Source organism: Pristis pectinata, chromosome 3 (genome assembly GCF_009764475.1).
Source record: "Pristis pectinata isolate sPriPec2 chromosome 3, sPriPec2.1.pri, whole genome shotgun sequence".
Taxonomy (NCBI): domain Eukaryota; kingdom Metazoa; phylum Chordata; class Chondrichthyes; order Rhinopristiformes; family Pristidae; genus Pristis; species Pristis pectinata.
In genome coordinates this window covers 110,643,945-110,661,535 of record NC_067407.1, presented here as the reverse complement: position 1 = coordinate 110,661,535, position 17,591 = coordinate 110,643,945, and the positions used below count along the sequence as shown (strand labels likewise).

The 17,591-nt window shown below is 39.4% G+C and overlaps 1 protein-coding gene across 1 annotated transcript in view; it reads right to left on the bottom strand.

Annotated features, from left to right (window-relative positions):
• Positions 1-17,591, bottom strand: part of spata17 (spermatogenesis associated 17) — a 200,915-nt gene that overhangs the window by 107,689 nt on the left and 75,635 nt on the right. The window contains exon 8 of the mRNA XM_052011250.1: positions 13,066-13,214. Coding sequence (XP_051867210.1) covers positions 13,066-13,214 — 149 coding nt within the window. The remainder of the gene's footprint in view (positions 1-13,065; positions 13,215-17,591) is intronic.

The window sequence follows — 17,591 nt, the reverse complement described above, 5'->3', positions numbered from 1 at the left end:
AAAGATGTGTTCCAGCTGAATTAACAACATATTTAAATGAAAAGGCAGTGGAAACTTTACAAGAAACTGCTAGGTTGGCAGATGATTATGCTTTAACCCATAAATCCAAATGGGGACAACCTAAAACCTTTCAAAAGAGTTACAAAGACAATCCAGGGAAACCGGAGAGTAAATTGGGAGGTAATCAAAAAGGAAAAGATGAAAAGAAGCCAGGGCTGGAGAAACCTGTTGAGCGTACTTGTTATTACTGTAGGAAACCTGGCCACGTGATATCTAATTGTGCCCTTTTGAAGAAAAAGAAGGAAGCTGGGCCCAATGCTTGTTTTCAGGCAATTAAAAATCAAAAAGGTTCAGGAGATGCTGTTAAAGATCAGTCCTTGCAAGAGGGAAAAGCGGAAAAGTTGGAGGAGGTGAGAAAGGAATTCCGTTCGTATGTATCAGAGGGTTTTGTTTCACTGAATGATGAGTCACCCCAGGTGCCAGTGAAAATTCTTAGAGATACTGGGGCTAGTCAATCTCTCTTGCTGGACAGTGTTTTAAATTTTGGTGAAGAAAGTGACACTGGTGAAGTAAATCTAGTACGAGGCGTTACAGGTGAGACCATGTCTGTCCCTTTTCACAGGGTGATTTTAAAGTCAAAGTTCGTAGAAGGACCAGTCGAGATAGGGATAAGACCTAGTTTGCCAGTGGAAGGAGTTTCTTTGTTATTGGGAAATGACCTTGCAAATGGAGAAAGTGATCCTGTGGTACGGTTAACAACCAAACCAAGGATTGATGAGTCTGAGGATGATTCAGATGTTTACCCATCATGTGCGGTGACTCGAGCTAGAGCTAAAGAATTAGCCAAGACAGACAGTCCGGTGCAGTCTGATGTAGTTCCTTGTGACAGTCCTAAACAGGAAGAAAATTTTGATGCCTTATCTGAGACTTTTCTGTCTTCACTGGAGGATCAACATCCTTACAGTGAGCTTGAATTTAAAGATTTGTCTTTGTCGAGGAAGGATTTTATGGTGGAACAGACAAAGGACCCTGAGTTGACAGAATTGAAAGAAAAAGCTCTCTCATGTGAGGAGATTGAAAAGGTGCCAACTGGATACTATGTCAAAAATGGAGTGTTAATGAGGAAATGGAGACCTCCTCATGTTCCTGTTACTGAGGAATGGGAAGTTATTCATCAGGTTGTTGTTCCAAAAGTTTATAGGGATGAGATTTTAAACCTGGCCCACAGTATGCCTTTGGGTGGTCATTTTGGTGTGAATAAAACTGTAGGGAAGATCTTGAAACAATTCTATTGGCCTGGTTTGAGAAAAGATGTGGTGATGTTTTGTCGAACCTGCCACACATGTCAGATGGTAGGTAAACCAAATCAAAAACCCCCTGTGGCTCCTTTGAAACCAATTCCTGCTTTTGGTGAACCCTTTTCGAAGGTGATTGTGGACTGTGTTGGTCCATTACCAAAGTCTAAGACTGGAAATCAGTATTTGTTAACCATCATGTGTGCCACTTCTAGATTTCCAGAGGCAATACCCCTTAGAAATATTAAGGCCAAGACGGTGTCAAAGGCTCTTGTAAAATTTTTTACCTTGTTTGGTTTGCCAAAAGAAATCCAATCTGATCAAGGTAGTAATTTTATGTCAAAAATTTTTCAACAAATAGTCTATGAGCTGGGAGCAAAGCAGATTGTATCATCTGCATATCACCCAGAATCTCAAGGAGCTCTGGAGAGATTTCATTCTACTCTCAAAAATATGCTGAAGACTTATTGCTTTGAAAACACCAAGGATTGGGACGAAGGTATCCATTTACTTTTGTTTGCCGTTAGAGAATCGATCCAGGAGTCAATCGGATTTAGTCCGTTTGAGCTTGTGTTTGGACATAGGGTGAGAGGACCTTTGGAGTTGTTAAGAGAGCAATGGGTTAATGAGGAAGTTCACTTGAGTCTGTTGGACTATGTCCAAAAATTTAAAACTCGGTTGGAGAGAGTCTGCCAGCTAGCGAGAGAGAATCTGAAAACAAGCCAGATAAGAATGAAGACATATTTTGATAGACGTGCTCGGCCTAGGACATTCGCAGTGGGGCAAAAGGTATTGGTATTTTTCCCTAGCCAAAATAATCCCTTGCAAGCTCGTTTTTCTGGACCCTATGTTATTGAATCTCGAGTGACTGATCTAACATATATAATCAAAACACCAGATAGACGCAAGAAAACACAACTCTGTCACGTAAACATGCTAAAACCTTATTATGAGAGGGATTCAGTGGTGGCCTTGGTGGATGGTGTAAAGGTTGTTTCTAGAATGCCTGATGTTGATGTTGAGGAAGGCCAATTTAGACCAAATATTGTTCCATCAAAACTAAAAAACCAAAATATCCTGGAGAACCTTGAAACGAAGTTGGACCATTTACAAGTTTCACAAAAACAACAGATGAGAGAATTAATTTTAAAATTTAAAAATCTGTTCCCAGATGTTCCAAACAGAACATCGATAATTACCCATGATGTTGATGTTGGGGATGCAAAACCAATCAAACAACACCCATATCGAATGAATGTGGAAAAAAGTAAACTTGTTGATCAGGAAATAAAATACATGTTGGAAAATGATATTATTAGACATTCTACTTCAAATTGGAGTTCGCCCTGTGTTATTGTACCTAAACCTGATGGAACTGTTAGATTTTGCACAGATTACAGGAAAGTGAATGCTGTAACAAAGTCAGATGCTTACCCTATTCCTAGGGTGGATGATTGCATAGACAGAGTGGGAAAGGCAAAATTTCTTACAAAGATTGACCTATTAAAAGGGTACTGGTGTGTTCCATTAACAGATAGAGGAAGGGAAATTTCAGCCTTTGTAACCCCTTCTGGATTGTATGAATACAATGTTTTGCCATTTGGAATGAAAAATGCTCCGGCAACATTTCAAAGAATGATTAATTCAGTGATTCATGGGTTAAAACATACAGATGCCTACATTGACGACTTAGTGACTGGGAATGATACATGGGAGGATCACATCTCTGCGTTAGAAAGGTTGTTTGAAAGACTTTCCAAGGCTAACCTTACAGTTAACTTGGCTAAAAGTGAATTTGGCCATGCCACTGTGACGTATCTTGGTTATGTTGTAGGTCAAGGCAAGCAAGCTCCTGTTCAGGCAAAAGTTCAAGCAATATCTGAGTTCCCTATTCCCACAGGTACGAGGACTGTTAGAAGATTTTTGGGAATGGTTGGATATTACCGAAAATTTTGTAAAAACTTTGCTGATATTGCTCTTCCCCTAACTAATCTTCAGAAGAAGGGAGTAAAGTTTGTTTGGACAGATTCTTGTCAAGAAGCATTTGAGAAGCTGAAAGCCATTTTATGCTACCATCCTGTGCTCAGAACACCTGACTTTGAAAAGCCATTTTCATTAGCAGTAGATGCCAGTGATGAAGCTGCAGGAGCTGTGTTGTTGCAGAAGGGTGACCTTGATGATATTGACCATCCTGTAGCTTACTTTTCAAAGAAATTTAATGAGCATCAAAAGAATTATTCCACCATAGAGAAAGAATTACTGTCGCTTGTTTTAGCCTTGCAACATTTCAGTGTATATGTTTGCACCGCTCAGAAACCATTGACTGTGTATACAGATCATAACCCATTGGTGTTTCTGAGCCGAGTCAAAAACAAGAACAGAAGGCTGTTAAACTGGAGTTTAATTTTGCAAGAGTTTGATCTCATGATAACTCACATTAAAGGCAAAGATAATGTGATTGCTGATTGTCTTTCCCGATGTTAAATGGGAAACATGTATCTGTACTAATCTGATAGTCTGTAGTTGTGTAGCATGATAATTATTAACATTACTAACTGTATGCGCGGTTGAATTTTTCTTGGGAAAAATTTTTTTTAGGTGGGAGGTGTTATGGACTCAGTGAAAGTCCCTTTAAGATAGAGAGTGTGTGTGTATGTGTGTGTGGGGCGTGCTTACGTCAATAGAAGATAAAAGACGTAATGACGTTGTTGAAGAGGTCAGAAGAAGAAGAAAGAGAGAGAGAGAAGGGAGAGAGACACCAGCCTGCTTGTTTTCTCTATCGATGGATGAGAAACAATAACTGTGTTTGCCACTGAAATCCATGTATGGAAGTTGGAAGTAATCCGGTGGAGTTCACTTTGTTGCTGACCTGTAGAAGGAAACAGGTATTTGTGTGTGGACGACCACGGTTCGGATGCTTTTCGGGGTGAGGAAGTCACTACCGAGTAAACACTGGAGTGTCGTTTGGGTTCCATCGTGGAACATTTGGATTTCGTATGTACTCTCTCTATGTTTTTCTACATCTACATCTTATCTTCAGACAACGGTGGTTGTTGAAGAAGCCCTTGCTCATGTTTCACCTTATGGCTTGCGGAACTGAACTTTAAGAACCATTCCGGAACTGGGAGTTTTGGACTTTGTCACACACACACACACGAAGAGTTTAGTTTTGGGGTTAACGTTCGAGGTTTAACATTCTTGAATTCTAACATACTAACATTTTTACTTTTATTTTACGTATTATCATAAGTAGTGATTAATAAAATAGTTTTTAACACTAAATCATGCTCAGTGTGTTTCTTTTGTTGCTGGTTCGTGACAATACCCATTCCCTCACTGCATGTAGTTGCTTAAGTTGTGGGATGTACAGCAACTGAAATTTGCTAACTACATAACACGCAGTATTGCAGATGCACTGTGGTGAGGCAGCTGCTGCTTAAAGTCCAAAATCCATCTAGACGTAGAATGGGCATAATCTTAACTGTGTAACAACTCCATAAGAAATATGCAGAGAAATGCACAATACATGGGATTTTTAACCTTTATCCTTTCAGTAAAGATACTTCCTGCTTGTAGCTAGAAACATCCTGGATTTTTCACATCTGGCAGCAAACTGAGAAGAACTGCCTTGCCTCTATTCAGTAAAATAATTTAAGATCTAACAACCTTCACAGGCCAACAGTTAACACCTGGCTGGAGAAAGGGTATGAATGTGGTCTTAGTTGCATTGGGGGAGTAGAATATCCTTTCTAGTGTCCCAGGGAAGTCCTAAGAACTGATGGCACTCACACAGATTCAGAGGTGTGGTAACACTTGAAGAAGCAATTGTGGTTTGCCAGCACCCATTTTTGATAACGCTGAAGGAGGATGCTTTCCAAGGATGGATTTTGAAAAAATGAATCCTGATATTCAAAAGCTAATTTTATCAACAAATGCTTCAAGTAAAGTTAGCTGATGTGAAGCTGGTATAAAGCTCTGGCAGCTTGGGCCCCTTCCATGTTTACCTAGCAGCACAATCTAATGCTGAAGTAGTGCACAAGGCACAACCCACAAAAGGAAGACAAATTTAACAGTTTGATTTCGGCTGAGCAGAAAATCAGTGGCCAACTCCACTGGCTCATTTTGCTCCAAAATCTTCAAGCTCCCTGCAGTTTTTAACTAACTGAGTGAAATCTCCAGGTTTGAGCCTGTACTCACGTCTGAGATTGGATTCAGGCCTTTTGACAGGTCCACGGAATGACACACTGAAACAGCATCAACTTTAAATCAATCCAGATGCTTGCTCAATCAATAAATAAGGTAAATTGTTTTCAAGATTCTAACAACATATTACATAAAAATAAAACAGTAAGCTGTGACTAAAAGTATTTTGGATTCAGGGAGCTATTGGTAAACCAAAAACAGCCAGTAATTTTAAGCTGGAGAACAAATTAGTTGCCTTAGACTATTAGTAATGAGGAAGAGAATACAAGACATGTATGCTGTTTTTGTTTAGTTTACTTCCTATGCTCTGTCAGTATTTGGGTGAACATGTTAGGTTAAATGATCAATTCTATCAATGTCTTTTGGCAAGTGGAATTGAGAGAGACAATGGATCGGGGGTCCTTTTTTTTTGAAAAAGGACCCCGATCTTATTTCCAGACTACCTCAAAGGTATTTGATTCAGTATCTTGCCTACAATAGGCTGTGGACTTAGGCTTGGAAAACAGGTATACTCCGATACTGTCAGTGGCACAGTGAGAGATTACAGCCAAGAATGGACACACCTGTTACAACACCAGCTACGTTAAAAGTGACTCAGATAGGCGAGTTGAAATATGAAACACAAACAAATGTTGCTTCATAAGAAGGTTGTAAATTAATTTGTGATCCTTGTGCAAGTGGAGCTGCAAGTTTGCTAATTATCAGTCATACCTGGGGCACTGTACTCAACATCTTTACTTCACAGTATAATACTGCAGGATATCAAGACTACTAAAGTACAATGCACTTTAGCTACATCTTTGCAAAAAACGATTTTACTCTTTTAATAACTTCAGTTTTGATACTTTGCACAAAATCTTTTTTCTGTAAATAGAAATAAAATGCAAGCCACATGAAAATATCTTTTCTCATCTGCACGGAAGCATTTTTACAGAAAGGAGATTACTCATATTTAGGTATCACAGTGGTTATCATTTTTCATATAAAGGTACAGGCCACAGTCAACACAGAATACATCACATGTGCTATGAGACTAAGATAAAAATCATGCAACCTTTCAACTTCAACAACTAATAGAAACGCTGAAACTGATGGAATAGGAAGAGAGAAAAATGAATATTACTGCAACATATTACTGTTATAGAACATGAATAATACTTTCATAGAACAAGAGGCAACATATGCTTCTACTTCCATTGTCTCAAAGAGAATGATATTCCCCACCACTCAGGGCAATAATTTATCTCAGATTTAAGGATTATAAGGCATGAAAAAAATTGGTTGCACAGTGATATTATAAGGATAGAATATTTCTATGATGTATTCAATTAAGTAGAAGTGTTACAATTGTAATAACATTCTTGATTTAACTATGAGTACATGTACCTTGAAATATTCAAAAGAAAACTATCTTGTTGCTGTGCACAGATCTATACATGAAGTTATAGTTTGAAAATAAAATAACTTTGCAGTCAAAATTTTATTATTACATGAAAAGGATATCCTTAATTTCTTAAGTAGCTTATATTAGCAAGAAGCCATCCCTTAGGAACCTTTTCAAAACTTTTAAATGGTAGCATTAAAATTCTTTGTATTTTGTCACAAGATAGGATTTATCTTTTGAGTGTGGATTTTCTGCTTGACAACTACAAAAATGATTCTGAAATGAGTAAAGCTGTCATATAAAATTAATTTTCATCAGTCGCATAAGTAATACCAAAATTATTAGTTCTTTGGAATGGATTTTTCAGTTTGGACCTATGCCCAGAATGGTTTTAACCAAACAGCTAAAAACCTTACAAAAAGAAATCACAAATGAATAAGCGAAAACTACTTCTACACAAATTAAGATTACTCCAGCTTATTTAATTGGAAACTGAGATAACTGGCTTCCTACTAAAGAACTATAAAATGGACTACTTACAATGAATTTCAGAAGTTCAGAACAAGCTTAGCTTATGTATGTTTATTGAAATAGTAAAGACAAAGGTTAAAGTAATTCTCTACATGTGTTCTATATGTAGGAATTACAAATACTCTTGAAATCATGGATAATGTGTGGGGAAATATAAAACAAAACCCTCCAATATTCTTCCTACCACTTTATAACTTGTAATTAGTAAATGGGTCAATGAAAAACTAAAATAATATTGAGCACCAATGAATAAAACTCCTTTTCAGTATTCTAAATACCACAGTGATATACACATGCAACTGCCTTATTTGACAAAAGACATCCTTGTAAAGTCTTCCAAAGCCATATTGGTAGATTCTATCTGGTGAAATTACTGATTTCTTGTTCTCAGTAAGCAACTCTACTTGAAAGGACTGCAGTTTAATGAATCTACACTACAATTTTCAAATTCTACTTCCTGAAGAACAAGTGCATTTTCTCATTTTAGGGAAATGAAATGTTGCAGAATTTAAATAATATTGGTTGCAATAGATAACAATTGTAGCAGAAAGCACTTTTAACTGCAGGAAAAACTTTTGAATGCATCTTTTTCCTCCTTAATTTTGTGTAATTCACAAGTTAATTACTATCATTACTTAAACACTGAACCTTCAGTTTGGCCAGGGGCTACCTTTGGTTCATTTTATAAAAGCAAACTAAGGACAGCTTCTGACGTAAAAAGTTCTCACAACTAAGAGGGAAATCACTCTCTGAACGTGTAACTAGTACATGCATTGTGATGGTTAATCCTCAAAATATACTCGTCCTGTGTCAGAAACCAACTCATTGATCTGTAATACCAATTAAGTGATCCCAATTCATCATTCTCCAATAGTTCCCATCTTATCTTCCCCCATTGCTGATCATTAGAACTTCCATTGACTACAACAACAAAATAAAAACCAACAAAGAGTCAATATTCCAAACCAAATACATCCATGGAACACATGCTAAATAAACATCAACTAATCCCTAACTCCTGTCTTTGAGGTGTCTTTGCCTGTCCTGATACTCCAACTAGGGCTCCTGTGTGGCTGTATCATGGTAGGTAGAAGGATGATGAATTTCAAAGGAGGAGGCAACAGAGGACCTTGGAGTACAACCTCAAGCAGCTCTGAACTCCAAAGGACCAGATTCAGATTGCCACTTCTTGACATGACCTACAGCAGTCTGGGTTGCATGCACTCAAGCAACAACAAAGGCACTTATTTATTGATGGTGGTGAGGTCATAAATGTTGTCATCCTGAAAGAGGACTGCATATTCATCTTCTATGTTGTCTTAATAGTTGCCTCTCCTCTAAGGCAGCATCTCAGCAAAGGATAGATAGCTGGACTGTTGTGATACTCTACAAGTCTATTTGGATATCCAGAGCAATGATGACAGTAGTCTGAGCCTACATAGTCCAAACCAGCTCTCGGATGTTGGGTAGTTTATGTTTGTGCTGCAATAGAAGCCGAGGAATTGATCATTAGATGCCACATGTTGCTTGGGTACATCAATTCCACGTGGGAAGGATAAATTACATCCTGTGCATCCCAGTTCTGCATTCCATGCCAATTCTTTGCAGCCTCTGCTCTTGATTACATCTGGGCTTCTGTGCCCCCTCTAGCCATGAAGAGGAGAACCATCTCCTCCAACCTAAAGAGACACTGAGCACAAGAGGGCTATGCTCCCATACTGATGGCCTCTCTCTACCACTGATGGTCTTTACTGAAAGTAAGATGTAGCAGAATAAATGTAGCAGAATAAATAGTGTCCTATATTCATAAGGCATATATATGTGTGGCTTTGTGTATGAGTGTGAGTAGGAGTGGTGGTGTGTGGATTTGTATGAGTGCCTCATTTGGAGATAGTATCAATAAGTAGTACATAATGGTGTTTACTTTGACAGATCTAGTGAAGTTGTGATATTTCTGCCTACATTGCTCCATTGTCCATGGTGTGTAACTCTTTGAGGACAGGTCATCAGCCACCTCCTGCTTTGCTTCACTTGTGGCTGCACTCATGGGCTTCTTGTTTGCCCTGGCACAGAAGACATCATGACCATCCATCAACTTCTCTAAATCTTTCTTGGAATATCTTAGAGCTCTCTTCCTTTCCCCAGCATCCTGTTTGTACTCCATGGAAACTATTATGTTTGTTGCTGTTGTTTGCTGCCATATGACTTTGAGGGCTAAAATCCCATTGTGACTGCTGCAATGAAAATGTTGGTAGCTAGATGAATTTCAGAGTGTATCCTTAAGAACTTATGCCACTTACCAGTTAAGGAAGTGTTTGGTGGAAAAACATGATAGCACTAATGCATGTTTATTAAAAGCCAGGCTGGTGTTAAGCACGATGATGTTTCAATGTTCCAAAAAAGAGCACACTAATTTCCAGACATAACTTGATCCAATCCCATGGTTGAAATGTCTAATACCAGAGGGCATGTATTTAAGGTGAGAGGGAGTAAGTTCAAAGGAGATGTGTGGGGCAAGTTTTTTTTACACAGAGAGTGGTGGGTGCCTGGAAATGCACTGCCGGGGGTGGTGGTGGAGGCAAATGCGATAGAGGTGTAAGAGGCTCTTAGAAAGGCACATGAATGTACAGGAAATGGAGGGATATGGACAATGTGTAGGCAGAAGGGATTAGTTTAGTTGGGCATTTGATTACTAATTTAATTAGTTCAGCACAACATTGTGGGCTAAAGGGCCTGTTCCTGTGCTGTACTGTTCCATATTCTATGTTCTATTTTGATCCAATTTCAGCAAACAATTCCCCTTCATAAAAGAAGCATATTACCTAAATGTTGAAAGATTGGAGAGCTCTGATATGCAGAGGAATCATGGCACCATAGTGCATGATTCATAACAAACTAGTATGCAAGTACAGCAAGTAATTAGGACACCTAATAGAACATTATCTATTAGTAAGAAAATTGAATGCAAAAGCAGGGAGGTTATTCTTTGGTTATATAGGGCACTGGTGAAACCACATTTGGAGTATAATACAAATCTGTGTATAGTACCAGTCCTATTTAAGGAAGGATATGAACACATTGGAAGCAGTTCAGGTATGTTTACTAGCCTGATACCTGGAAAGGTTGGACAGGGCATGCTTGTATCTGCTGGAGTTCAGAAGAATGATACTTGATTGAAACATAAATTCCTGAGGGATCTTGGCAGGGTTGATGTGGAGGGGATGGTTTCTCTTCACAGAACCTAGAACTATATCTTGAAGACTGTATTTCTAAGTCAAGATTGTGTGCGACTTGAAGGAGATTGTGCAGGCATTGGAGTTCCCATATGAATATTGCCCATGTATTTATTGATGGTAGAAGTTATGGGTTCAGGGGTTACTGTCAGAGTAGCAGAAGCAACTAACTGAAGTATATTTGGTATACAGTGCACCCTGCTGCCATGGTTAGCTGGAAGTGGAGGGAGAGAATGCTTTGGATGCTATTCAAGCTGGTTACATTATCCTGGATGGTGTTGAGCTTCTTGAGGATTTTTGGAGCTGCACTCATCCAAGCAAATTGAGAGTATTTCATCATACTCCTCAGTTCTGTCTTATTTATGGTGGGAAAGCTTTGGGAAAGTTGGGGGATGAATCATTCACTGACTTGCTTTTACATATTTTCTTGCTTACCAGTGAATTTAGCTCACACTCTGAGTTTGCCTCAAATGATCCAGTCAGATCCCAAGTGACACTGTGTGACTGACTTTCTGCCAAACTGTATTCCTCTGTTGAACTTGGAGCAAAAGCAGCAGGTCATGGCGCGAGGACAGTATATCACTGCTTATGTTGGTGAAATCCCTGCCCCTGCACCCTGTCAGTATTTTTCCGATTGTGCATCAATCTGTTGACATGAATCATGCGTTTCCACAGACTCCTCAGCTTTCTCTTTGCCCCATTTTGTCATCTGACTCAAGACAACTCATAAAGCCAAGTGAACTAATCAGTTTTGAGCTTGTAGATCGAGCAACTGTACTTACAAATCTTCAACATCACATTCAGAAAACTATTTCGTGACACTAACTGATGTATATCATAACATGATGTTATAGATACCCCTTGCACAGAAAGAAGATTTTTCTTAGCAAACTGTTCTCTATTGCACCTAAGCTTTCAAATTTCTTTTAGAGCTTTAGGCACCAAACTAAAGCAGCAATAGTGCATTCATCTTCCAATATCATAGTTTCTCAAGGAGATTCACTGTTGTTTTACATCCAAATTGGACTATACAATTACAGGTAAAATAGTTGACTGCTGATAAGTCAGCACATATGTATGTTATATACATGTTGAAGCTTTTCTTTTATTATGGTAAGGTATAATGCTTAAGTATTACAATTATTTAATATCATGGTTTTATGTTCACAAATATCAACATGTGTCAGATTTCATGAGACTGGAATAAAAACTATTATTAGTGCCAATTATCAATTCATAAGAGCTGGGGTACGGCAGAGTTGAATTCCTTTGTGCATTCACCTCAAAGGCTAAATGTTATGTGAATGGTTATCAATGATAGAAGAGATAAGAGCTAATGGTCATGGAATTTTGTTTACCAGAATAAGAGTAAATAAAATAGAATATTTCCCTTGCATTAGCCAGCCAAGGTTTTATTTCATATCAAATTGCGCAGATGGGAGCCTCTCTTTTCAAATCAAATTGTTAATATAAGAACACGCCAGCTATGGTACCCACCACTCATGGTGAGTGCATTCAGTCCTGTTAGAGGTGGCTATCCACGAGAGGCAAAGCAGTTTCAGTTGTGGTGATTTTAGTGGGAAAGTAAGATTTCATAAGAAAACTTAATTTTATTCACAACTCAAGTTACTTCCACGTTAATGAAACTCTGGCCAAGGAATTGGATCACAATGCACCTGGGCAGAAAACAGAGGCGAAGTAGTAAAGTTAACAAACTAACTTTCCACATCTGATAGCACTGGAAACTCACCCCATGAAATGTGCTTTCAAAGTGCCTTGCATGTTTTTGATTCCAAATAAAAATTAGTTCAATTTTTCTGTGTTCAGGATTACCAGATATACAAGGATTGGTGTTCCTTACAAACCAGTAGATAATTAAATTTATGAAAGATAAATTACCTAATCGTGCTGCATGTAGAAGCAGAAGTATTCCTTCTAGCTCTACAAAAAAAAAATTAAGGCCACTTTATGGCCACCCCTTGTTCTGTTGCTGATTACTTCACCCCACCCAATTTCACCTTGGGACATTAGTCCATGATTTCACAGCCCAATCTTATTACATATCCATTTTATTACAGACGAGCCATGACAGGTATCCACACCTTGATGGTAATAAATAAATGAAATTAGCTGACCAGCATGTTATACTCCTGTTGCAAGCATCTTCTGACATGTGTATTGTGTGCTACAGCCACCTAATGCCCCCATGCGGCCAAGATCCAATTACTATATCTCATTGTTCTGCGATGAATAATCAATAAATATAAAGTGGAAATACGTAATTTTTAAAATGAAATGCAATATTGTGTTATTGTTTGAACAAATCAATAATTATAAAATATAATTAATACTGAAGGATAACAACAATAGCAAACTACATAAAAAATAAGTACCACTGATGTTGAAGATAGTGACTTACATATTGTCGTGTACACGATTTCTCCATTCTTCTCTTTTCATCTCCTCCCTGGCCTCCTCCTCTGATATGATTGATGTTGCCACCCGCAAGGTTGGCTCCAAAGGCTTGTAGCGCTGTTGCAATACTTCAGCAGTATCACGGAAGGGACCCTGACAGGTACAGGATAAGGTAAATGTTTTATTGTCATGTTTTTTGACACATTATTGATGACTGAGGAATCTGTACGTCTGTGTAAGTGCTGCAAGCTTCTCTATTGTAAATTATTTATAAAAGTAATACCTTTTGATATACAGTTACAAAGAACATGAAAGTTGATAACATTTTGTTGATAGATGAGAATTCAAAAGTGTCCAGAGCTGGAAAAAAACAGTTTGAATTTTAAACTGCTAATCAATATTGTATTGAGTTAAAAATTATTTGCAAATAATGCAGAATGGAGATGTGGAGTTGGGCACAGTCGTTAAGCCTTGTAATTTACATTTTAATTACTACTCAATGTAATCACACTTTCTTCCCGTAAATCCCTCTCATCTCTAAATAACTTCTGATTTAACCAGGTAGGATGGTCACAGATGTAATATCCTTTAAAGTTACTAAAGTGAGGAGCCAGTTAAAGTCCTAAATTGGGGCAAGGATAATTTTAATGGAATTAGACCGGAACTTGCACAAGTGCAGTAGATGTTTCCAGGTAAAGGGACATCTGGCAAATGGGAGGCTTTTAAAAGTGAGATAGGGAGAGTTCTGAGCCAGCATATTCCTATTAGAATGAAAGGCAAGACTGGCAGGAATAGGGAACCCTGGTTCACAAAGGATATTGAGGCTCTGATCAGGAAAAACAAGGAGGCATATGTCAGGTATTGGCAGCTAGGATCAAGAGAATCCCTTGGGGGCTATAATGGGTGGGGGTACACAAGAGGGAAATCAGGAAAGCAAACAAAGGACATGAGATAGCTTTGGCAGATGACGTAGTGGAGAATCTTAAGAGATTCTATAAGTATATTAAGAACAAAAGGGTAACTACCGAGAGAATAGCCTCCCTTAAGGAACAATGTGGCCGTCTATGTGTGGAGTCACAGGAGCAGAGTAAGGACTAATTTAGGAATAGTCAGTATGGCTTTGTACATGGGAAATCGCGTCTCACAAGTTTGATAGAGTTTTTTGAAGAGGTTACAAAGATGATTGATAAGGGCAGGATGGTAGCCATTGTCTACATGGACTTTGGCAAGGCCTTTGACAAGGTCCCAAATGGTAGGCTGGTCTGGAACGTCAGTAGATCACATGGGATCCCAGGCTGAGCTAGCCAAATGGATCCAAAATTGGCTTGGTGGAAGGAGATAGGGGGTGGTAGTGGAGGGTTGTTATTCAGGTTGGAAGCCATTAATGATTTGGATGAGAATGTAGTTGGCATAGTTAGAAGGTTTACAGAAATTGGTGGTAGAGTGGACAGTGAAGGTTATCTAAGGTTATGATAGATAACAATTGGGAAAGTAGGCCAAGGAATGGCAAATGGAATTTAATTCAGACAAGTGTGAGGTATTGCAATTTGGTAAGTTAAACCAGGGCAGGACTTACACAGTAAATGACAGGACCCTGGAGAGTGTTGTAGAACAGAGAGACTTTTGGGTACAAGTACATAATTCCCAGACAGTGGCAACACAGGTAGACAAGGTCATGAAGAGGTATTTGGCATGCTTGCCTTCATGGGTCAGGGCAATGAGTACAAGGGTTGGGATGTCGTATTACAACTATACAAGATGTAGGTGAGACCACACTGGGAGCACTGGTGCAGTCCTGGCCATCCAGTATAGGAAGGTTGTCATTCAGCTGGAAAGGCTGCAGAAAGGATTCACAAGGATGTTACCGGGACTGGAGGGCTTGAACTATAAAGAGAGGCTGGATAGGCTGGGGCATTTTTCCCTGGAGCATACTGTAGGTGGCTGTGACCTTACATGGATGTATAAAACTATGAGGGGCACATAGACTGTGAAAGGTCACAGTTTTTTTCACCAGGGTAGGGAAGCCTAAAATTAGTGGGCATAGATTTAAGGTGAAAGATTTAGAGGGGACCTGAGGGGCAAGTTTTTCACACAGAGGGTAGTGGTTATGTGGAACAAGTTGCCAGAGGAAGTGGTAGAGGCAGGTGCAATTACAATGTTTAAAAAAAAATTTGGACAGGTACATGGACAGGAAAGGTTGAGGGGGATATGACCCAAATTCAGGCAAATGGGACTAACTCAGGTAGGCAACTTGGTTGGTAGGGACGGGTTGGGCTAAAGGGCCTGCTTCCATGCTATATAACCCTATGAATCTAATGGCAATATTCTGGGGGATAAAACAGGCAATTATCTTCCACAACAAAATCCAAAGTATGTTGATTTTGACTGAGACCAGCTTTTAATATCGTAGAGTCATAGAGTACTACAGCACAGAAACAGGCCCTTTGGCCCATCCATTCCATGCCGACCTGATCTTCTGCCTAGTTCCAACTACCTGCACCCAGACCATATCTCTCCAAACCCTTCCTATCCATATACCTATCCAAACTTCTCTTAAATGTTACAATTTACCACTTCCACTGGCAGCTCATTCCACACTCGCGCCACCCTTTGTGAAGAAGTTTCCCTTCAGATTCCCCTTGTAAATTTCACCATTCAACCTAAACTTATGTTCTGTAGTTCTAGTCTCACCCAACCTTAGGAGAAAAAGCCTGTATGCGTTCACCCTATTTATACCCCTCATAATTTTGTATACCTCTATAAGATCCCCCCTCATTCTCCTGCACTCCAGGGAATAAACCTATTTAACCTTTCCATGGAACTCAGGTCCTCAAGTCCCTGCAATATCCTTGTAAATTTTGTCTGCACTCTTTCAAGCTTATTGATATCTTTCCTGTAGGTAGGTGACCAGAACGGCACACAATACTCTAGGTTTGGCCTCACCAACATCTTGTACAGCTTCAACATAACATAACTCCTATATTCAATGCCCTGATTTATGAAGGCCAAAATGCCAAAAGCTCTCTTTACAACCCTACCTATCTGTGATGCCACCTTCAAGGAACTATGGATCTGTATTCTCAGGTCCCTCTGTTCTACCACACACCTCTGAGACCTACCGTTCACTGTTTAAGTCCTACCCTGGTTTGTCCTCCCAAAGTGCAACACCGCACACTTGCCTGCATTAAATTTCATCTGCCATTTTTCAGCCCATTTTCTGAGATGGTCAAGATCAGGCTGCAAGCTTTCACAGCCTTCTTCTCTGTCCAGTATGCCCCGAATCTTGGTGTTACCTGCAAATCTACTGATCCAGTTCACCCCATTATCATCTAAATCATTAATATAGTTGATAAACAACAACAGACCCAATAGCAATCCCCGCAGCACACCACTAGTCACAGGCCTCCAGTCAGAGAGGCAACTATCTACTACCATTCTCTGGCTTCTCCTGCTGAGCCAATGTTGAATCCAATTGGCTACTTCATCCTGAAAGCCAAGCGACTTAAACTTCTGGATCAGCCTCCCATGTGGGACTTTGTCAAAGGCCTTGCTAAAGTCCATGTAGACAACGTCCACTGCCTTTCCCTCATTGACCTTCTTGGTAACCTCCTCAAAAGTGCTCACAATATTTTTCTGCAAAGGAAACTCTCCCATTTTATGCTACCAAAATTGTTATCATGTGCCTTCTCATATGTGCCTCACCTCATCTCATAACCTTGTCAGTCTAATTATATCCTGATGATTCGATAGATTCCACAAACCATCCTCTCCCTTCAATATGAACATATCAATATCTAACCAGTCCTATCTCCTCAACATGACCTTATCATAGTGGCATTTTATTTCAGATGCACAAAATATCCTATTTAGCTAGACTTTGCCAGGTGAGCAGTGCTTATCCAAAGAGGAAGAAACAATATGCCATTACTGTGTCTTTCTCCAGCATCTATGAATTTCATGTAAAGGATAGCTAAGTAATCGGCTCTGCACATGGTGAAATACCAGGTTAGAGTGGGCATCTGTTAGGCCAGGCATAGTTCATCAACTGACTCCAAGGAGGGAAAGTTTATCATAAGATCACAAGACAAGGGAGCAGAAGTAGGCCATTTGGCCCATCGAGTCTGCTCCAAAGAAAAGGGGAAAAAGAAAAAAGAAATGAAAAATGGGGGGGGGGGAGGAGTCTGCTCCATGAGCAAGAAAAACTATTTGAACCCTAATTTCTGGCCTTATCCCCATATCCTTGATACCTTGACTAATTAGATAATTATCTATCTCCTCCTTAAACGCCTCCAATGATCGGGCCTCCACTGCTGTACGTGGCAAGGAATTCCATAGATTCACTACCCTCTGGCTAAAGAAATTTCTCCTCATCTCTGTTTTAAACCTGTACCCTCTAATTCTAAGATCGTGCCCTCTGGTCCTGGACTCACCCACCAAGGGAAACAGCTTGGCCACATCTACTCTGTCCAGTCCTTTCAACATTCTAAATGTTTCTATGAGGTCCCCTCTCATTCTTCTATACTCCAGTGA